The sequence below is a fragment of the Lithobates pipiens genome, unplaced genomic scaffold, assembly GCF_037356315.1.
Source record: "Lithobates pipiens isolate NorthernLeopardFrog02 unplaced genomic scaffold, aLitPip1_a1.2 Scaffold_22, whole genome shotgun sequence".
Lineage (NCBI taxonomy): Eukaryota > Metazoa > Chordata > Amphibia > Anura > Ranidae > Lithobates > Lithobates pipiens.
The window spans coordinates 40,305,763-40,329,332 of NW_027507784.1; the positions used below are offsets into that span (position 1 = coordinate 40,305,763).

The window sequence follows — 23,570 nt, forward strand, 5'->3', positions numbered from 1 at the left end:
TCCTGAAGAGCATGCGCAAGTTAAACTTTGCCTAAACTGCAGTTTGGTTTAGGTATAATTTGTCTAAATTGGACTTCAGCATCAGTCTGACTGGATTGTGAAATGTTCAGCCTGGCCACAGGGGGCACTGTCTCTTCTGGCAGGCGTGTAACTATGGTCTGGTCAGGTGCTTAAATTACTCTTGTCTCGGAGCCAGGTCAGTGGGAGTGGTCCTCTCGCTGTGCCCTCTGGGAGAGGGTATTTAAGATGCCGACGTCACGTGGTTCGGGGTTCCGGTCCAGTATGAAGTGCTGATTACATGGTCCTGGTCTTCCTGACAAGCCCCCAGGAAGGCTATGGCCTGGGGTGCAGATCCACCTGACTTTAATGTCTCGGGGCTGGCTAGCCCGACGCAAGGAAACTAAAGGAGGATTCTGAGGTGGTTGGGTGCCGTCTCCGGTTTGGGAGAGACCTATTGTACTTCAAGCATTCCAGGGGAGGACTCTTTAGAAGAATACCATGTACGGGTTGGTTTTCTTAACAACTGCCTGGAAGGGATGAAGTAACCAAGAGAATCCGGTCTTGTGGATATCACCAAGCAGGCTGAAAGATCCAGGTATCCTACAAGTGTTCTACAGCTTAGTTTCCCTACATGTTCTGTAACAACGTCAGTGATAAAGACTTTGTTCCTGAGTAAGAACCTTGTTGGCTGCTGGGCCTTGTGAGAGAGGGACTGTCCAACCTGAGTGATCATCCAGCTGCGAATGGCTATTCTCTGGATGCAGTCAAAGTAAGCAAGTTCTTCAACATTTTTGGACTTTGACGTTCAGAGTACCTGAACCTCTTCTCCAACCTTCTGATCCCAAGTTGAAAGACTGTTCAATTGTCTGAGTTTGCAAAATAAAATCCATTCAAGTGGATCTATTGTCAGTCTCAAGTTACTGGGCCACCTACCACGGGACACCCCTAGACGTGTCACAAGGAGAAGCGGAAGGTAATGGTAAGCCCAAAAATAACCAGCAGCTCCTTCGGGGGTTAATGCTACATATGTAATTTTTGTCCCTTTGACAATACAAGTGTAAACTTTCCTAACAGTGACGAACAGCTTCCAAAAACCTGAAGCAAAATTACCATTTTTATTAAAGGGATTGTAAAGTGAATAAAAATAAATAAATAAAAATAACAAACATGTTATACTTACCTCCACTGTGCAGCTCGTTTTGCACAGAGTGGCTCCGAACCTGCTCTTCTGCTCTTCTCTGCTCCCTCGGCGGCTGTCTCGGCTTCCTCCCGCAGGTACTTCTCACGTTCATGCGAGCTCCCTCGCATGGTGAGAAGCATCTGCGGGCGCGCTCCCGCGATACAGCCGGTGGCTATAGCCGCTCGCTGTATCACACAGCCCCGCCCCCCGGCGCTCCGCGTCAGTGGATGTGATTGACAGCATCGCGAGCCAATGGCTGCGCTGCTTTCCATCCATCCACTCCAGCCAATCAGCGGCCAGGCTGAATGGTGGAAAGGACGTCGGGGGACGAGCGCGGAACTTTCGAGGGGTGAGGTAAGTAAAACGGGGGGGGGGGGGGGGGCAGGCAGTGTCAGATGTTTTTTCACCTTAATGCATAGAATGCATTAAGGTGAAAAAACATTTACCTTTACAACCCCTTTAACCACTTACAGACCGGACCATTTTGCTGGTCAAAGACCAGAGCACTTTTTGCGATTCGGCACTGCGTCGCTTTAACTGACAATTGCGCGATTGTGCGACGTGGCTCCCAAACAAAATTGACGTCCTTTTTTTTCCCACAAATAGAGCTTTCTTTTGGTGGTATTTGATCACCCCTGCGGTTTTTATTTTTTGCGCTATAAACAAAAATAGAGCGACAATTTTGAAAAAAACGCATTATTTTTTACTTTTTGTTATAATAAATATCCCCCAAAAATATATAAAAAAACATTTTTTTCCCTCAGTTTAGGCCGATACGTATTCTTCTACATATTTTTGGTAAAAAAATCGCAATAAGCGATTATTGATTGGTTTGCGCAAAAGTTATAGCGTTTACAAAATAGGGATAGTTTTATAGCATTTTTATTAATAATTTTTTATTTTTATTTTTTACTAGTAATGGCGGCGATCAGCGATTTTTATTGTGACTGCGACATTGTGGGGGACCCATCGGACATTTTTGACACATTTTTGGGACCATTGTCATTTATACAGCAATCAGTGCTATATAAATGCAGTGATTCCTATGTAAATGACACTGGCAGTGAAGGGGTTAACCAGTGGGTGGCAGTGTAGGGGTTAAGTGTTCCTAGGGATGTGTTATTAACTGTGGGGGGGTTGGGCTTTCATTTAGTGAACACTGATCTCTGCTCTAATCACATGGAGCAGAGATCAGCGTCACTAGTTGCTAGGCAGAATGGAGAAATGCTGTTTACACGGCATTTCCTCCATTCAGCCGTCCCGTGAGATGATCGCGGGTATCCCCGCGGCGATCGAGTCCGCGGGTCCCGCGACCGGACTCACGGGGCTCCCGACCAGCGCGGGAGCGCACCGCCGACGTCGCGCTCCCGATGGCAGGGCGGCATTGAAGATTGGACGTACATGTACGCCAATATGCCTGCCCGTGCCATTCTGTCGACGTACATCGCCGTGCGCTGGTCGGGAACTGGTTAAAGATGCATTTAGCATCTTTTGTGGAGACAAAAAGTTATCCCCATCGTTTTCACAACAGCAGGGGCGGACTGACCATTTGGCCACTCGGGCACTGCCCGAGGGTCCTGGGCCACTAGGGGGCCCCATCAGGGTGGCCAGCCTCAGTAAAGCCAGGGACAGTATGTAAAAATCTGTGTTTTTTTTTTTTTTACATCTGTGTCTGAATTATCCCTTACCGACATACTTTTGGTCTAAAAATCCTGAGATCATAGCTGCCCCACCTCTCCGGTACCTTCTCAGATAATAGAAACATGTCTGTGTATACTGTGTGTACATGTATGTGTATACTGTGTGATTGTATACTGTATATGTGTATACTGTGTGGACCCATAATCTCTGATCGCCTGGGGCCCCCATAATCTCCATTGCCCGGGGGCCCCATGAGTTGTCAGTCCGCCCCTGCACAACAGTAATCCATGTGAGAAAATAATTTAAATGTAACAGAATATTCCTGTCTAAAATGTTTTGTACAATTACATCAGAAAGGAATCAAATTTCTGTAGTTATTCCTCTTCTTCCACCACCACCACCCGCCAGATCACCTTTGTCCTTGCCAGCGGCAGAAGACACACAGTGGCTTATTGTGTTTACGGCTTGAGAAAGTTTCAACCTTGTGGTCATACATTGTAACGTCAACCTTTTCAATCATGTGCTGAGTAATCTTTCCTGGGCCACTTTACTGACAGCAGTCCTTCCAACATTGGAGTGGAAAGTTTATTCCTATGATCAGTTTTCATTAACTTTACAGAAGAGAACACACATTCTAACCTCAGCTGTCCCATGGGGAAGGGAAAGCATATTATTTTTTGCAAATGTAACCAGATGTGGGAATTTAGGTACTTTCAGATTGTCCGGATCGATACTGCAGCTTTGTCCTACAATGTTCCAAAAAGAATCCTAAGTGTTGAGTCTCAGGATCAATAAAATCTGTCACTTGGTATTCTATAAATTCAGTATGCAGTGCATCAAATTCAGAGGGGGGAACAATTGGAGGAAAATGCTTGGCAAGTTCTACAATGTCCCCAGAATTTGCAGTGCACCTGTTTAACCACAGGATTTTACCCGCTTCCTTACCAGAGCACTTTTTGCGTTTTGGCACTGCGTCGCTTTAACTGACAATTTGCGCGGTCGTGCGATGTTGCACCCAAACAAAATTGACGTCCTTTTTTTCCCACTTGATCACCTCTGAGGTTTTTATTGTTTGCGCTATAAACAAAAGCAGAGCGACAATTTTGAAAAAAAAAATACAATATTTTTTACTTTTTGCTATAATATCCCATTTAAAAAAAAAAAAAAAAAAAATAATTTTTACTCAGTTTAGGCCGATACGTATTCTTCTACATATTTTTGGTAAAAAAAAAAAAAATCGCAATAAGCGTGTATTGATTGGTTTGTACAAAAGTTATAGCATCTATAAAATAAGGGATAGATTTATGGCATTTTTTTTTTTTACTAGTAATGGTGGCGATCTGCAATTTTTTTCATGACTGCAACATTATGGCGGACACATTGGACACTTTTGACACATTTTTGGGACTATTCACATTTACATGTAAATGTGACTGGCATGGAAGGAGTTAACACCAGGGGGCGCTGCAGGGGTTAATATGTTCCCTATGGGAGTGATTCTAACTGTGGGGGGTGGGGACTCACAAGGGGAGGAGACTGATCGGTGTTCCTCTGTACTGGGAACACACCATCGGTCTGCTCTCCACTGACAGGACGTGCATCGGTGCGTTTACATACACAGATCCACAGTCCTGCTGTGTTCTGGGGACCCTGATGTAAGAGGGGGGGCGGGCTCTCTGGAGATCCTGATGTAATGAGATCTCTCTGGGAACCCTGTTGTAAGGGGGGACTCTCTGGGGACCCTGATGTAAGGGGGGGGGGGCTCTCTGGGGACCTTGATGTAAGCGTGTGCTCTCTGGGGACTCTGATGTAAGGGGGGGGGCTCTCTGGGGATCCTGATGTAAGGGGGGGGGCTCTCTGGGGACCCTGGTGTAAGGGGGGGGGCTCTCTGGGGATCCTAATGCAAGTAGGGAGGCTCTTTGAGGATCCTGATGTAAGGGGGGGCTCTCTGGGACCCTAATGTACGGGGGGGCTCTCTGGGGACCCTGATGTAAGGGGGGAGGCTCGCTGGGGACCTTGATGTAGGGGGGGCTCTCTGGGGACCCTGATGTAAGGGGGGGCTCTCTGGGGACCCTGATGTAAGGGGGGGCTCTCTGGGGACCCTGATGTAAGGGGGGGCTCTCTGGGGACCCTGATGTAAGGGGGGGCTCTCTGGGGACCCTGATGTAAGGGGGGGCTCTCTGGGGACCCTGATGTAAGGGGGGGCTCTCTGGGGACCCTGATGTAAGGGGGGGCTTTCTGGGTACCCTGATGTAAAGGGGGGGCTCTCTGGAGATCTTGATGTAAGGACGGGGGAACTCTCTGGGGATCCTAATGCAAGTAGGGAGGCTCTTTGAGGAGCCCGATGTTAGGGGAGGCTCTCTGGGGACAGTGATGTAAGGGGGAATCCGCACTATGTAATGATATATATATATATATATATATATATATATCTATATATATATCTCTGTAGCACTGACTCCCGAAGGAGCAGCTGGTTTTAATGGGCTTACCGTTACCTTCTTCACCTCGATTTGCATTCAGGGGTTTCCCATGGTAGATGGCCCAAGAACTATAGAGACTGACGACAGATCCGCTTAAAGGGATTTTTATTTCCAAAAACGTAGTTAACAAACAATCTCTCAGTACAGGATCAGAGGGTTAGGAGGAAAGTCCAGGTACTCTTAGCCTTTGTACACACGGTCGGACATTTCGACAACCAAATCTGTCGGATTTTGTCCGTCTGATTCTGTCCGTCAGATCCTGTCCGAAACTGTTGCATACACACGGTCGGACAAAGTTGTCGAAATATCCGATCTTTCAGAACGTGATGACGTAATTTCGTTACGATGGGACTACGTTCAGGCTAGTAGCCAATAGCTTTGATGTAGGAATTTGATCTGAGCATGCGTGGCACTTTGTCCGATCGGAATTCTCTACACATGATCGGAGTATGTCCTATCGGACCAGTTGGTCGGAAAATATTTCCAACATGTTGTAAAATTTGGTCCGACGGATATTCCGACGGAAACAGTCTGATGCATACCACACACAGTCGGATTATCCGACAACACGGTCCGATAGGACACATTCCGACGGATTCTCCATTGTCTGTAGTGTGAAAGCCCGAAATCAATGGGGCAGCGCTATAATACTGGCGGCAAAACGCCACTTTTGCGGCGTATTGCTGGCGGTTTTAACCTTTTCTCGGCCGCTAGCGGGGGTAAAAGCGCCCCGCTAGTGGCCGAAATGCGCCGCAAATCCGACGGCAAAACACCGCTAAAAATAGCGCCGTCTTACCCCTGACGCTATGGGCAGCGTGGTGTAAAAGGGGTCTTAATGTCAAAGACAGTATAGGAAAACTCTCTTACTTAAATAAATCCAGAGAATAGCCATTCACAGCTGGATCTTCACCCTAATTGGATAGTCCTTCTCTCACCAGGCCCAGCAGCCAACAGGGTGCTTGTGTCAAGAACAAGTCTCTGCCACAGACTTGATTATAGAACACGTGTAAGGAAACTTGAATACTTGTAGAACACTTATGTGGTACCAGTATCTTGCAGCTGGTCTGGTGATTGGATTGGATTCGCTTAGGTCCTTCAGCTTTACCAGGCTCTTGTTGGAAAGCCAACCCTTGCGTGGCCTTCTCCCGAAGAGTCCTCCCCTGGATAACTTCGACGTTGCTGGTCCTCTCCACAACCTGAGACGGCACTGGACCACCGCAAAATCGTTCCTTTAGTTTCCTCGCCTCGGACTAAAGTCGAGTGGAACCACACCCCAGGCCAGAGGCGTACTGGGTACGTAAAGTCGAGTGGATCCACACCCCAGGCCAGAGGCATACTGGTGGCTGGTCAGGAGGACCAGGACCATGCACTTAGAACATACTTCTGGAGCGGAACCCGGAAAACACGTGACATCTTAAGTACCCTCTCCCAGAAAGCACAGCAAGAGTAAAACACACCCACTGGGCTGACTCAGAGAGAAAATAACCTAAAGCACCCAACCAGAATGTGTTACCATGCCTGCCAGAAGGGACAGCGCCCCCATGGCCAGGCAGAACACCTTGCATCAGGGCCCTGAAGATTTTAGTTACGCCTCTGGGTCTGAAGAGCATACATTGGGTCTGATGATTTGAGCTCTGAAGGGCAGGTATTGGGTCTGATGATCTGTGGTCTGAAGGTAATGCATTGGGTCTGATCATCTGAGGTCTGAATGGCATGCATTGAGGCTGGGCATGTTTTGTGTTCACTAGTTACCAATTTTTGCACTCATGGTTATATCAGTGATGGCAAGTTTCACTTAATATTTCTTAATTATTAGCCATTAGCAATACAATTAGTGCAAAAATTGAAAAAAAAAGTAAGACTACAAAACACTATTGTTCACTGGCATGTCAGTTGTCTAATGGTAGTGAACAAAACACTTAAGCCCCGTACACACGAGAGGACTTATGTCCGACAGACTTCCGAAGGAGTTCTGCCGGAGTTCTGCCGGAGTTCCGACAGAGTTCTGACGGACTTTTCGGCTGAGCGGACTTGGCCACACACAATCACACTAAACTCCGACGGATTCGAACGTGATGACGTACGACTGGACTCGAATAAGGAAGTTCATAGCCAGTAGCCAATAGCTGCCCTAGCGTCGGTTTTAGTCCGTCGGAATAGCATACACACGAGCGAATTTTTCGAAGGGACCGGGTCCGGCGGAGTTCCGTCGGAAAAATTTGAAGCATGTTCCATATTCTAAAGTCCGTCAGACTTTGGTGAATCAAAAGTCCGTTGCAGCCCACACACGATCGAATAGTCTGACGGAATCAGTCCTTCGGACTTTGGATGTTGAAAAGTCCGCTTGTGTGTACAGGGCATAAGGGGGTATATTTATAAAAGAATACGCTGTACAAATGCCTCCAGCATTCATACAACCATCGCCAATAATTCCAGTAATATGTTTTCCTCCTATGATGGCCATAATGCTGTATTTTGCTGATACTGCATTATGGTCACTGATGATCATAGAAAACAAACACATTAGGGGGATTTTGTGTGACTGTGGTGCAAATTTAGGGTTGCTGACCTCTGTTCTAACCCTCCTCGTCTCTGTCCAAGACTAAAAAAACATTTCGGCTGGAGATGAGTTATAAGCTGACGATTTTGCTGATACTTCATTACAGGAGTGAGAAAGGGTCAAAGTTTAGTATAATCTAGTGCACTGTCATCAGGTCTTTAATGGGGACAGTCTTTTTGGTCCAAATACGCACTTGAAGGTGGGTAGGTGTCTCCCTGGTTGTCATTCCTATAGAGATACCTGTAAGTCTATGGCAGGCTGACAAAGCATAACCATTTATTTTTTTCCAAGGTACCACGTGGATGCAAGAGATCGCAGACCTGATCCTATTACAGGGCGATGTGGAGCAGAGCATGCGGGCCCCCTGCTTTATCAAAGTCCCCTTCCTAGACTTGAACATCAAACCAATACCACCAGGTAATACATGTGATGTACAACACAACTGTGGCCATACAGGGAGTTGGCTCAAGTGGAATCCAATGTCGGGTTTGGGGTCCCCATTCAGAACATTTCACCTCTCTTCCCACTCTCCAGTAGAGATGAATTGGGGGAATTGTGCTAGGAGAGGACATTGTTTTTTTATGGGGGTGGGGGATTTGTGCTGGGACAGGATTTTTTTTTGGAGGGGGTGGTTTTGTGCTATTAGAGATGAATGGGGGGACTTGTGCTAGGAGGGGGCATTTTTGGGAGGGGGGGTTTGAGCTGGGGGGGGGGGGGAGATGAATGGGATTTGAAGGGTAGAGGATCTGTGCTAGAAGAGGTGCTGTTTTTTTTTTTGGGGGGGGGGGGGCATTTGTGCTGGGGGAATTCAGCAGGGGAAGCGGATTTGTACTGGGAGCAGGGGCGTACCTAGAGCTTTTGGAACCTAGGGTGGATCTTATATCTGGCACCCACCACACATCGACGTCAAGTGATCTTAGGGTAGTATACTGGCAGGTTAGGGTGGTATATAGTGCCAGATTAGGGTGTTATATAGAGGTAGGTTAGGGTGGTATACAGAGCCAGGTTAGGGTGGTGTATAGAGCCAGGTTACGGTGGTATGTGTATATATAAATTTACTGGCGGAGCACATTTTTCACGTGCAACTTGAGGAATTACAGAACTCCTATTGAAAACTAACACAGCGAATATTTGAACAGTATAAACATGATATGGAAACACACGACAACACCTATAACAAAGTAATTTTCTTTACACTTAAAAAGCATGAAATTATTAGCCCCTGATATTTACTGGCAGTTGTAAAAAAAAACAGATTTTTACAAACTGTCAGGAAGTTTACTGGCAGTTGGCAACACTGGCGCTCAGTACCCGGTAGGGTTGCCGCCTCGTTCCTTTTACACTGAACACATTAATTCATGGTTGGATGACTGTGGACGTCATTTAACCTGAAAGACTGAGGACATCTTGTGGCAAAAAGGCATACTGCAGGGGGCTGCGGCTGTATTAGAAAACAAATGCAGCCCCTACATCTAGTAAGCTTTAATATATTTGTTTGTTTTTTCTTGTTGATAGTAAATACACCTTAAGCTGTAGAAAGCTTTTTTTTTTTTTTGTTACTTTGTTCTGCTTCATCCAGACACCAAGGCCGAGTTAGATGGACTAATCAGCCTAATTAGGGCTCTCTGATTCCCCCCTGTATTGAATTGTATTGTAATTGTTCTGTCTGCCCCAATGTTGTAAAGCGCTGCGTAATCTGTCAGCGTTATATAAATCCTGTATAATAATTAGCAAGGTGACAATGTGTCATATATTTCAGGAGTGGAAACCGCTGCCAACATGCCATCCCCTCGTCTGCTAAAAACACATATGCCGATAAAGCTGCTGCCACCATCTTTTTTGGAGAAGAACGCCAAGGTGAGTCGGGGGAAATACAACCAAATGGAATAAAGCCAGGATAACAGGATACTTTAAAGGAAAACGATTGAAAAAAGAAAAAAACGGAACACACATTTGATTGAATACAATTATCAAAAACAAAAACCACCGGTTCGTCAATTAGACGGTATACCTCCCTGAAAGCAATGAACTAGGTATACGAAAAATAAATAAAATTGCGGCAAAGGAATGCCACCAGAAAGCAATCAAAGAGAAGAAAAGCCACAATGTAGTTAAAGTCTTTTATAAAGCTTTATTGGTGAAATACAAATAACTGGCCACTCCAGCCAGGGCGGTATTAAAACCACCAGAGTGGGTGACGTTCATGCAATGTCCAGACGAAGTACACGTCTTATTGTACGAAACGCGTCAACGTATGCCAACTCTAGCATACCCCCGCACTCCTCGATGATCTCCAATTCAGGCCAGTAAGGCGTTTTTCTAACATCTACGCCGGAGAGCTGGACTTTGAAAGCTATCCATAGGCCACCGTAGCCTTGCCTCACTGGTGATGAACCGGATGTGCTTTCCATCCCCTTCTGGATGAACTGACTGCCACATTATTTTTTTTCTATACTTTAAAGAAAACCTGCATTGAGCTTAATGAAGAAGTCCAGCCTGAGCTTTTTAGGCTGGGCTTCTCCTCTGGGTCACAGGAGTGCAATTTGTTTTGCACTCCTGTGATCCGTTTTCAGCGGTGAGCGGTCTGAAGTAGGCTCTTTGCTGACGTCACCATGATCAGTCCAGGCAGCGCGTCACCCCGAATTCCGAAGTCTGGATCCGCCAGGTACCTTGATTGATGGCAGTCTCAGCGAGCTGCTGAGGCGGCCGCTTCCCGCCCCCCCCCCCCCCCACAGCTCAGCGCTCCAATGAGCGCGGAGGATCAGAGCAGGAGAGACACTGACTGACAGGCAGCATCTCTCCGCTCAGGGATTCTATGAGAAATGAGCCATCAACGGTGTTCAGTGGCTCGGTTCTCATTGCAGAGACGCCGGGGGACAGATACAGCATCAGTCGGATGCTCCATCCACCTAGGTAAGTATGATTATTTAAAAAAAAACATACTTCTCTTTTAACGTCCCACCGCATTCAGTCATTATTGGTATTATACTTTTATATACAGTAGCTCTGACATATACCACAATGCTATGCATAGAACACTGAGCCAGTCACAGCAGCCTCTGCACCAGAGGAGCTTACACTCTAATGCCCCCCCCCCTTACAGTCACACTCTATTATTATTGTATTTTTATATAGCTCTGACAAAAAAATAAAAACAGTGCTGGGCAGAGAACACTGAGCCAGTCACAGCAGCCACTGCACCAGAAGAGCTTACACTCCAATGCCCCCACACAGTCACACACTATTATTATTATACATTATATTGCTCAGGCCTATACTGCAGTGTTGTACAGAGAACACTGAGCCAGTTACATCAGTCTCTACTACACCGTAGGAGCTTACACTCTAATGTCGCCCCCCCCACAGTCACACATTATACATTTATATAGCTCTGACATATACTGCAGTGATGTACAGAGAACACGGAGCCAGTCACATCCGTCTCTGCACCAGAGGCTTACTTTCTAACTTCTCTATTAAGGGTACATATGCACCATAGGGGCCAGTATGCTGAGAAGCCCACTAACCTCCCAGTATTACTATAAAATAAAGTGCTAGTGCGCACAACCCCAAAAAAGAAATCCTAAAACTCCCTACCCTAATAATAAATCAAATATTGAAGGAAGCTGCTAACATAAAATAATGCTCTCCACACTATCTAGTCAAATATATAAAAAAATATATGTAGCGCTACCTCCTTTTAAATATTAAAACACCTATCAAGTGTAAATAAATAAACTAACTATAATCAATAATTAATACTGTGCAAATATAGCAAGACACTGTGCTTTCATACACATGCAAAACACAAATGTGTGCAAGAAAGTGCAAAATCACCTATATCTAGTGTGATACATACAAATGACATGAAATGTGCAAATATCGCAAAACACTATGTGACTAAATCACAATAAAATTCCAAAAAATAATAATAATAACATTGAATAAAAAATATGATAAAAAGAGTCCATAAAGAAATACAAAAATTCAAATAAATGTTCCAGTGCTATTCAGTAGCTCAAACATCCAAACGTGGCGATGTGTGTTTCCCCCACAAGTGGGTTTGACCCTGAGGGTCTTATATTGAGGTGAGAGGCTGGGGGAAACGGGGGTGCACTGGTGGAGCACTGAAGGTGGATTGCCTTTTCTAACTTTGTGAATCACGTTTGCATTGGTGTCTACACGGCATAGTTTTTTTTACACACATCACCACGTTTGGATGTTTGAGCTACTGAATAGCACTGGAACATTTATTTGAATTTTTGTATTTCTTTATGGACTCTTTTTATCATATTTTTTATTCAATGTTATTATTATTATTTTTGGGAATTTTATTGTGATTTAGTCACATAGTGTTTTGCGATATTTGCACATTTCATGTCATTTGTATGTATCACGCTAGATATAGGTGATTTTGCACTTTCTTGCACACATTTGTGTTTTGCATGTGTATGAAAGCACAGTGTCTTGCTATATTTGCACAGTATTAATTATTGATTATAGTTAGTTTATTTATTTACACTTGATAGGTGTTTTAATATTTAAAAGGAGGTAGCGCTACATATATTTTTTATATATTTAACCTCCCAGTATGTCTTTGGATTAGGGAATGCAAAAAACCATGGAAGAACAAGCAAATACCCCACACAGCGTATCTAGCTGGGAACTGAGCCTAAGGGAGCAGTACGAATCACTAAAAAGTTGTATTGCCTGTATGTCTGTAGTTTAAAAAAAAAAATGTATATGAACATCTTCTAAATGCCACTTACCTCCTCCATGCAGGTCATATATGTGGCCAGGAATGCCAAGGACTGCATGGTGTCATACTACTACTTCCAGCTGATGAACAAAGGTCTACCAGACCCCGGGACCTGGAATGAGTACTTCTCAACTTTTCTGGCTGGAGACGGTAAGTGAGGGGTGCGGCTGTTTAATCTAACAAAATATTGCCGGTGTTGGTGACCCTTTAAGTAAGACCCTAAATCCCGTCAGTCAGTATTAGGAGTACTGTAAGGGAAAACATTTATTCCAAATGCTGTTTTCATCAGAATTCAGTCAATGGGCACAATTAAATAATACACATTTATTTATGCGAATACCAGTATTGCAACAACAGAACATGGAAGGGGGCATAGTGTCTCCAAAAAAAAAGGTTCTCTTCAAAAAGGGGCTACACATATGTAGAGGTCACAGTTATGAGGGAATTGGGTCCAGAAGAGGGACATTTCATAAGTATAAACGTCTTTCCTTTCAGTGCCTTGGGGAAGCTGGTTTGATCATGTCATCGGCTGGTGGAAAGCAAAAGACAGACAACGAATACTCTACATCTTCTATGAAGACATGGTTGAGGTGAGGGGATCTTATTTAATCCCCTGCAGGTGTTGTTATTTCCTTCTTCTTTTTTTGTATTTTTTTCTTTCTAGGACCCAAAACGAGAGATAAAGAAGATCATTGAGTTCCTGGAGAAAGATGTGTCCGATGAGGTCCTCGGAAAGATCCTTTATCACACGTCATTTGAAGTCATGAAAGATAATCCAATGGCCAACTATAGTGTCCTACCATCTCAAGTGATGGATCAGTCTGTCTCCAAGTTCATGAGGAAAGGTATAATATCTTCAACTAGAAAGTAAACTCATTATGGACATAGATCATGGGCGGCTCCATCCACAAAGCGTTTTTTTCTTCTTTAAAATTTTCGGTAAAATACTTCATAGCGCTTTTAAAAGTTTTTTTGGCATTTACTAAAAAGTCATGCAGTATTTTCATAGGGGAAACATGCGGCAATTTAATGCTTGGCAGTATTTATTAACAGCAGTAAATACTGCGTTGTAGTAGTACACAGTAGTAAATATCAGCGTCCCTAACAACCAGTAATTGCCATGGTTGTTAAGGAGCAGGCGGCTTCTGCGTCCTTAACCACTGATGAGTCATCAGCTGTCAGCGGGGTTCCCTGGCAGTAATTCTTTCCATTGCATTCAACTGAACCCAGCTAACAGCTGATGACTCATTGGTTAAGGGGCACACTGACCGCCTGCTCCTTAACAACAAGGACAGTTACTTTGACGACCGGTACACATTCCTTAAAGTTTCCTTAAAGTCTCATGGTTTTTCACCTTAATGCATTTTATGCATTAATGTGAAAAACCTTCTATGCTGCAGCTGCCCCCCCCAGAGCCCCCCCCTTTTAGTTACCTGAACCCGATCGTCCCGATCATTCCAGCATCAAGAGTGAGCCCAGCAGCTCTAGCCCCTGTCTCGGGTCCTCATTTTATAGATTGATAGCAGTTGGAGCCATTGGCACCCACTGCTGTCAATCAAATCCAGTGGCACGGAGTCGGGGCCAAGTCCTGCTGTCTGTGTCAATGGATGGAGCAGCAGGACTCAGGAGCACGCCGGCATGGGTGCCCCCCATGGAAAGCGGATCTCCGTGGGGGGCACCAGAGCCAGGAGTGCCGCAGGGGTGCCCAGAAAAGGAGGATCGGGGCCGCTCTGTGCAAAACCCTTGCACAGAGCAGGTAAGTATAACCTATAGTTATTTAAAAAACAAAACAAAACAAAAAAAGAACCTTTACAATCACTTTAAATACCGCATGCCTTGACCACCACTTAATTACCTCATGCATTTAATTATTTCCTTCATTGAACTGAGTTTAACCCCTTTTCATGAGGTAATTACTGAGCATTTTCAGCATTTTGTCGTAAATACCGCAGAACGGTATCGTGAATTGACAGTTTCAGGATCGCATGCGGTATTTAGGGAAAATGTGTCTGGACACCTACATACCACATGTGATCTGGTTCTGTGAATGGAGCCCCCATGTTCCTTGTTGTGTCAGAGCTCTGTTCTGATAATGATGTCCTTGTTTCAGGCAAAGTCGGAGATTGGAAGAATCACTTTACAGTGTCTCAGAACATTTTGTTTGATGAGGAATACAAGAAGAAAATGGAAGGGAGTGGGCTGACCTTTCGAGAAGTACTATGAGACAGACCAAAAGCTGACCACATGGTTGGCCAACATTGAGCCCTCCGTTCACAACTATTTGAATTAGATGTGCATTTCCCCCCGTGTCTAATTCGCATAGCAGGAGAATGTGACTGGCTCCCTGTAGAGCCGGTTCACATATTTCCGGGGCGGCTGCGGAGCGCACTGCACAAAAACGCTGTGTGTCTTTGGCTCAGTTTCAGGGCCGAATTCAGGCATAGAATCGACCCTGATTCGTCCCTGAAATGTGGAACAGGGACGCACATCGCTCCTGTGCGATCCGCAGCGTGCTATAGTGTGAACCGGGGCTAAAAGAAATTTGTTATCCCATTTGGATTCTGTCTACATGGAAAACACAGTTCAAGATCCTTATAATCAGGGATTTATGATATCCTATACTGAGTATGCTGTCTTTAATCCAGATGTCTTCTGCAAATTCTGAACTCAAAACTTTGTCCTCATTTAATTATTGTTTACAGCAATTGGTTTTGAATCAGCTTTTGTTCTTCAATAAGCAAGGAAATAAACTCACCACACTCTACCCATATCTCCTAATTGGGCTGTAAAACAGGTCTGAGGCTAGAAACAGTCCAAAGTATTAGCAAAGCCACCCAACAGAATCTTAATATTCAGGGTATATCAGTAATCCTTTATATATTGTTTAAGATCCTATTGGGTGCAGGCTTTGCTACTACTTCTTAAATAAAGCAAAAGAGATAATTTCAAAAGTAGCGCTTTAACACACACAAACACGCCCAATTGCGAACACTAATGCCGCGTTCACACGACCGGACTTTTCAACATCAAAGGTCCGACGGAACAATTCCGGCAGACCATTCGATCGTGTGTGGGCTGCAGCGGACTTTTGATTTGCAAAAATCCGACAGACTTTAGAAATAGAACATGTTTCAAATTTTTCCACCAGAACTCCACCGGACCCAGTTCCTACCGAGAAATCCGCTCGTGTGTATGCTAGTCCGACGGACAAAAACCAACGCGAGGGCAGCTATTGGCTACTGGCTATGAACTTCCTTATTCTAGTCCGGTCGTCCGTCATCACGTTAGAATCTGTCAGACTTTGGTGTGATTGTGTGTGGCCAACTCCGTTCATTCGGAAAGTCTGGCAGAACTCTGTCAGAACTCCGTCGAAAGTCTGTCGGACCTAGTTCCTCGAAAAGTCCGGTCGTGTGTACGCGGCATTACAGATGACAACCGCGTGTAGTGGAATTGGTCTCGGCTGAGCTGACAGCATCTGCCTGGAAGGGCGGAATGTGACTTGGCCAGTCCAAACCCAAGTGAGAAGGCTTCCAGGAATAGAAGTGGAACCCTATGCTTGTCTAGAAGCTTTCCCTGCTGCTAATACTGTCCTTGACAGATGGGTGACCTGACCCTACTATCCATATATTAATACCAAACCCAGGAGCCAGGGTGTTAAAAAGACTCTACCTGACCCGAGATGGCCACCATGATCACATGGGCTACCAGCTTTGACCCGGATCGTTGCCCCAGTGACCCAAAAAAACATAGAGGAACCAAGCCTCCTCTCTCTCTCTGCACTGCTGCTGTGGTTTAGCGCGACCTGCAGTGGAGAAAGCAGACTGCATCTACCTACATGTTGTTCATGATTTTAGACCAGTCACATTTACATTACATTGTTTTTTTTGTTTTTTTTTTATAGCCCTGATGAAGGGGGAGCTTTCTCTGAGCCCTGAAATGTGGAAGTGTTTTAGTACAATCTAATAAATGAATTTGGATTCTTTTATCCTTTGGTCTGGCACTCTTTCCATTACCACATGTTCTCTTTGAGCTACCTTGACAAAAGCACAAGCTTACTTTAAAGCCCAACTGAATTTTTTGTTTTAACCAGCTAAATGTATTCTGGGTGCATCAAAACAAAGTCTTACGTTATTTGTTTTCTTTAGAAAGAAACCACAGCTTTGGTAGAGACGCTAGCATGTTGCAGAGAGGGACCCTTGCTCTCTGTGCAGAAGCAGTGGTCTATCTGTAGAGATTCAACACACCCCGTGGAGCTCTCCATTCAGCAGGAAGCATGATCTTTGCTAGTTGAAGAGTGTTAGGTCTTAGGAGTCAGCTGGGGTTGTATCGGACCTCTGTAGAGAGACTCCCGCATCCGCACAGAGAGCAGATTTAACCAAAGCTCCCCAACGCCCCCCCAGTTCCCACCCAAATCAAATCTTATACTCATTTGTCCTGGCTCCTGCTAGACCCAAGTACTCAAGTGCTCTTGATGCCAGTCCCTCACTTCTTCAGTTTTTAAAATAAGGATTTGAAAACAGTTTAGCTGAACTCCACATATATTGCCAAATGTTAGTAAAATGAACAGAACATATTTCACTTTCACCTGGCAGTTAAAAAAGAATAACTGAAGCTAATTCAATTTATTTTTACCCCTCCCTTATTATTCATTGATTTACATTATGAATATTGATAATATATTGTTCATACATACTTCTACAGTTGGGTGTACGGTAAGTACACATATTAAAAATACAGAACATAATATTTCAACAGAAGAAAAGGGTATAAGGGTTTTACTCCTTGGAGCTTACAATGTAGTAGGACACAGAAGGTATGAGGGTCTTGTTTGTTACAGCATAGAAATCAGTATACAATCTAGAAAAGAAAAAGTAGTAAAATCTAATTAGGAAAAAGTATGAAAATCCTGTTCCTTAGACTGTAAGCTCTATTTTGAAAGAAAAAAAAAAAAAGGTATGAATGTCCTAATTCTTGGTGCTAAAAATTTATTTGGGAAAGGGTATGAGGATGCTGCTACTTCAAGCTTAAAATCTAATAAGGAATGGTTATGAAAGCCCTGCTCTTTAAACCTTACAGTTTTATAAGGAAAATACACAATGGTCCTTGCTCATTAGAGCTTACAATCTGTTAGGAATAAGGTATGAAGGTTCTGCTCCTTGTGGGTTAGAATCCAATATTTAAAAGATATGAAGTCCTGCCCCTTGAACCTTACAATATACTAAAGAAAGCATGTATCAGCACTTACATGACTAGGGTAGCCAGATACCTTACTACCCAATGCCAAACATGCATGACACTTACCCTACTCAATACTATATATAAAAAAGACACTGACACCTGCTGGATGAAAAGGGCCTGTCCGGCCTTTATTAACAAAAAACAAATTTTACTTTATTCAAGAATTTAACCTTTAATACACATAACCATTATTATGACTATGTATCTAACCAACCAACTATCCAGCTTATTAATTGCAGATCCCTGACGACCACCATTATTTTGAGCCTGAAGTCCCATTTTGTTGGCATTCGTCCCCAGCCGCCAACTCACCTCGGGGACTTGCCAACCGACCCCAGACCCGCCAAACGTATTAACCCGTCAGACTGGCCAACCGCCAGCCTAACCCGGAGGACTCCATACCTGTGATGGGTCCTAACGTCCTCAATACCTCAACTTAACTGGGTAACTGTTGTATCTGCCGTCAAGGAACATCTGCCACCACCAATAACCCAAAACCTTACCAAGCCACCCTACCCACCCCTATATAGGGCGGGCGGGGAACTTCTCTCCTATCCTGCTGACTCCAGACTGCTAACCTGAAGACCTCCCCTTACCACCAGAAGACCTATATTCCTCCCCTCAGATCATTACTCCAATAAAGGTAAGTTCCTATGTTACTAACCCCACCTCTAACTATTTCACAGTAAGACTTGCACCCTGTCATGTCTGTACTCTGCCTACACTATGTTGCAGCTCCGTGCATGTCTTTCTAATAAGAAAGAGGCAGAAAATTCCTGCTCTTTAGAGCTTAGAGTCTAATAAAATAAACTCGAAGCTCTTGAAGCTTAAGATAAAAAAGATATGAAGGTCCTCAGAGTTTACAATCAAGCAAGGAAAAGATATGAAGGTCCTCTGAGTTTACAATCAAGCAAGGAAAAGATATGAAGGTCCTGATCTTCAGAGTTTACAATCAAGTAAGGAAAAGTTATAAAGGTCCTGCTCTTTCAGAGTTTACAATCTAATATGAAAAAAGGTATGAAGGTCCTGTTCCTCAGAGCACACAATCAAATAAGTTAAAGGTATGAAGGTCCTGTTCTTTAGAGCTTACAATATAACTGGGGAAAATGTACGACGGTCTTGCTCTTTAGAGCTTACAAATGAAAATGGAAAAAGGTACATACAGTAGACCCTGTTCTTTATACCTTATAATCTAATAGAGAAGATGAATGAAGGCCCTGCTCCTTAGAGCTTAAAATCAAATTAAGGAAAAGCACGAGGGTCGTGCTCCTTAGAGCTTGCACTTTAAGAAGGGAAACACATGAGAGTCCTGTTCTTTGGAGCTCACAATCTAAAAAAGGGAAAATGTATGAGGCTCCTGCTCCATAGATCTTGCTCTCTAATAAGGGAAATGTATGAGAGTCCTGCTCTTTGGAGCTCCCAATCTTAAGGAGCAATGTATGCTCCTCAGAAAATGCAATCTAATAGGCCACAGAAGGTACAACAGTATGACAGTTGATACTGATAGATCTGATAGCTCTTACAATGAAATAGGGAAAACATATGAGGGTCTTGCTCTTCAGAGCTTACAATCTAATAAGGAAAAGGTATGAAGGCCCTGTTCTTTAGAGCTTACAACTTAGATGGGAAAATACGAGGGTCTTGCGATTTAGAGCTTATAATCTAATATGGACAAGGTACATACTGTAGGTCCTGATCTTTATAGCTTTAAATCTACAGTAATAAAGAGGAATGAGAGTTCTGTTCTTTAACACTTACAGTCTAAAAGGGGGAATGTATGAGTAGTTCTGCTCCTCGGAGTTCGCAATCTAAAAAGGAAAAGGTATGAGGATCTTGCTCCTCAGAGTTTGCAATCTAATAGGATACAGAAGGTATGACATTTCTAATTGATACATCTTACAAGCAAAAAGGTAATGTATGGGAGACCTGCTCCCTAAAGCTAGCAGTCTAATAAGACACCGAATTGTAGTGGTCCTATTCTTTAGAGTTTACGGTCTTAAAGGTAAAAGTGATTAAGCACATGATTCTGTATGAAACATGTCTGCCTTGATTACCATTTTTTCCTGTGGTGTATAAACTTGTTTGATGGATCAAGAAGAATAAAGACCTCTTATTTGTTATCTTGGTGTGCAGCCGTTCCTTCCTTTTTGCAGTCTGTACGACGGGCAAGCCGTGGCTCGCACCCTTGGGAGAAGTCCTCCAACGCATTCATTTATTCACCTGGATCTACTCACCTGAGCAGTGTTCTCTTCTCCTTCCTACAGTCTTAAAGGTGACAGAATATTATCCAGAAAGATACAATATATCCAAAGGGGGGATATACCTACAATGCAGCTGTTATATACTGTATCTGAGTGCTCTTAGGAGCAAAAGTCACTAGAAAATCCTGAAGTTTGTTAACTCAACATGCAGGTAAGTTCTGTTTAACGTTAAACTTGAGTTTTCCTACTGTGTGTCAGAAATTATATAAAAGGTCCTGCCATTTTTATGATGCAGCCAAAAGAGAGCGTAGGTTTGGATAATATTTTGGTACCTATTGTTATAAACATTTTTCACGATTCAGGAAAAGGTTAACTCAAATATGCAGGAATAGTGTTTAATTAGGAATCTGAATAAGAAGTTGTAGTTGATCATCAAGGGTATTTGATACTTGGAATAAACTCCCAGCTGAGGTAGTGAGATAGTCAACAGTAAATGGCTTCAACATGACATGCTTGGGACAAACATGGATCTATACACTAAAAAAAAACCAAAGAATAAAATAGACAGACTCGATGGACTACTGTCTTTTTCTGCTGTTGCTTTTCTATGTTTTTAAGAGTTTGAGCAATACAGTGTTGCAGGAGGGCCAATGTGTATACCTGTCCATCAGGGATTCCTTAGACCCTGTGCGAGTGTGTGACCCTGAAAGCTATAGCTGATCCTACATTTCAGAATGACCAGAAAAGTATGAAATCCTGAAGTCCTATTATCCCAACTGCTCAAAAGCATGAGTGATAGGTCCTCCGGAAGCGAGGGGGTTGGTGCTCTGGCTCCTTCCCTAGGAGTTGTGTCCCAAAAGCAGACGGAACCAAACCCGTGGTATGTTGACCCCCTGAACCTAGCCACATGGTACAGGAGAGCTGAAGGAGTTAATCAAGTGCATGCATGAGGTCCGCGCTAGTGCACATTCTGTCATTTGGAGTGAGGTGACAGAGGAAAGCTGGAATGGTGGAGTGGGACTTGGGCTCAGCGGTGTACCCCTCTAAATTCTATATTCTGGAAGACTGGGTGGGTGTTCATTAACATGGGATGGAGCGTTACACAGAAGGGATCTGTATGTGGTTACACAGTTGCATACACTGTATGGCTTATCTTTAACCCGGGGTTCAGCCTTAATGTTGACTTTTACATAAATGTGGCCCTGCTAGGTCCCTGCCATTGGTGAGCATGTACATGAGAAAGGTACCCCTACATAAGTAGGCTCTGCCCACATTGGCGTATCAGAGTTTGGACTGTAGATTTTGAAGAACAACAGCTGAAACTATTACGCTAATTTTCAGATCCATTACTCTTAATTGGAAACATTTATGAGGCTTTGAAAATTGTTCTCACCAAAATCCTGCTTGAGGTAATTATATAATAGGCAGTGGCCAGCCCCTGCCATGCAATTGCTTAGCCTTTGTGGGTGTCAATTCAACTCGTCTGTAAAGGTATATGGAGGTATATGGATGTCTGAAATAAAAAGAAGGTCATAGTTCTGGGCTCCCATTGATGCCGGGGGTGTGATCCACCCTTTCTTTCCAACCTCAGAAACAGGAGAAAAAAATTTCTGTAAGTTTATCCCTTTTATTTTTAATACTGATTGCCCATATGTACAGTGGTGTGAAAAAGTGTTTGCTCCCTTCCTCATTTCCTGTTCCTTTGCATGTTTGTCACACTTAAGTGTTTCGGAACATCAAACCAATTTAAACAATAGTCAAGGACAACACAAGTAAACACAAAATGCAATTTGTAAATGAAGGTGTTTATTATTAAAGGTGAAAAAAAATCCAAACCATCGTGGCCCTGTGTGAAAAAGTGATTGCCCCCCTTGTTAAAACATACTATAACTGTGGTTGTCCACACCTGAGTTCAATTTCTCTAGCCACACCCAGGCCTGATTATTGCCACACCTGTTCACAATCAAGGCATCACTTAAATAGGAGCTGCTTGACACAGTAAGGTCCACCAGAAGATCCTTAAAAGCTACACATCATGCCGAGACCCAAAGAAATTCAGGAACAATTGAGAAAGAAAGTAATTGAGATCTATCAGTCTGGAAAGGGTTATAAAGCCATTTCCAAAGCTTTGGGAATCCAGCGAACCACAATGAGACCCATTATCCACAAATGGCGAAGACATGGAACAGTGGTGAACCTTCCCAGGAGTGGCAGGCCGCCCAAAATTACCCCAAGAGCGCAGCGACGACTCATCCAAGAGGTCACAAAAGACCCCACAACAACGTCCAAGGAACTGCAGGCCTCACTTGCCTCAGTTAAGGTCAGCGTTCATGCCTCCACCATCAGGAAAAGACTGGGCAAAAATGGCCTGCATGGCAGAGTTCCAAGGAGAAAACCACTGCTGAGCAAAAAGAACATCAAAGCTCGTCTCAATTTCTCCACAACACATCTTGATGATCCCCAAGACTTTTGGGACAACATTCTGTGGACCGATGAGACAAAAGTGGAACTCTTTGGAAGGTGTGTGTCCAAGTATATCTGGCGTAGAAGGAACACTGCATTTCATAAAAAGAACATTATACCAACAGTAAAATATGGTGGTGGTAGTGTGATGGTCTGGGGCTGTTTTGCTGCTTCAGGACCTGGAAGACTTGCCGTGATAAAAGGAACTATGAATTCTGCTGTCTACCAAGAGATCCTGAAGGAGAATGTCCGACCATCTGTTCGTGTACTCAAGCTGAAACGAACTTGCAGCAGGACAATGATCCTAAACACACCAGCAAGTCCACCACCGAATGGCTGAAGAAAAACAAAATGAAGACTTTGGAGTGGCCTAGCCAAAGTCCTGACCTGAATCCTATTGAGATGTTGTGGTATGACCTTAAAAAGGCCGTTCATGCTCGAAAACCCTCTAATGTAACTGAATTAGGACAATTCTGCAAAGATGAGTGGGCCAAAATTCCTCCAGGATGCTGTAAAAGCCTCATTGCACGTTATCGCAAACGCTTGGTTGCAGTTGTTGCTGCTAAGGGTGGCCCAACCAGTTATTAGGTTTAGGGGGCAATCACTTTTTCACACAGGGCCATGATGGTTTGGATTTTTTTTCACCTTTAATAATAAACACCTTCATTTACAAATTGCATTTTGTGTTTACTTGTGTTGTCCTTGACTATTGTTTAAATTGGTTTGATGTTCCGAAACACTTAAGTGTGACAAACATGCAAAGGAACAGGAAATGAGGAAGGGGGCAAACACTTTTTCACACCACTGTATGTCTCTCTTTGGCAGCATTTTAAACTTTTTGCAACCGTATATTTTCTATGCACTGCCACCTTTGGATATCAAAAATAAAACTGAATAAGCTGGTTTTTGATTGCTGTAAAGAATGCACAAATTTGAAAAGACTATTGTGTGTCTGATGTGTGAAGTTGAGATGTATCGTCAGTGCCTATAAACTCTGTTGTAAATCATCGCTAATCTGTGTGAGAATGCATTGTGGGACCGCGCT

General features: G+C 43.8%; 1 protein-coding gene across 5 annotated transcripts in view; it reads left to right on the top strand.

Moving 5' to 3' along the window:
• The window catches only part of LOC143923633 (sulfotransferase 1C4-like), a 168,924-nt gene extending 152,316 nt beyond the window's left edge, over positions 1-16,608 (top strand). For all 5 annotated transcript variants that reach the window (XM_077447435.1, XM_077447438.1, XM_077447434.1 and 2 more), the window contains 6 exons: positions 8,156-8,281; positions 9,624-9,721; positions 12,647-12,773; positions 13,119-13,213; positions 13,288-13,468; positions 14,734-16,608. In XM_077447435.1, coding sequence (XP_077303561.1) covers positions 8,156-8,281; positions 9,624-9,721; positions 12,647-12,773; positions 13,119-13,213; positions 13,288-13,468; positions 14,734-14,846 — 740 coding nt within the window. In that variant the 3' untranslated portion in view covers positions 14,847-16,608. The remainder of the gene's footprint in view (positions 1-8,155; positions 8,282-9,623; positions 9,722-12,646; positions 12,774-13,118; positions 13,214-13,287; positions 13,469-14,733) is intronic.
• The last annotated feature ends 6,962 nt before the right edge of the window (positions 16,609-23,570 follow it).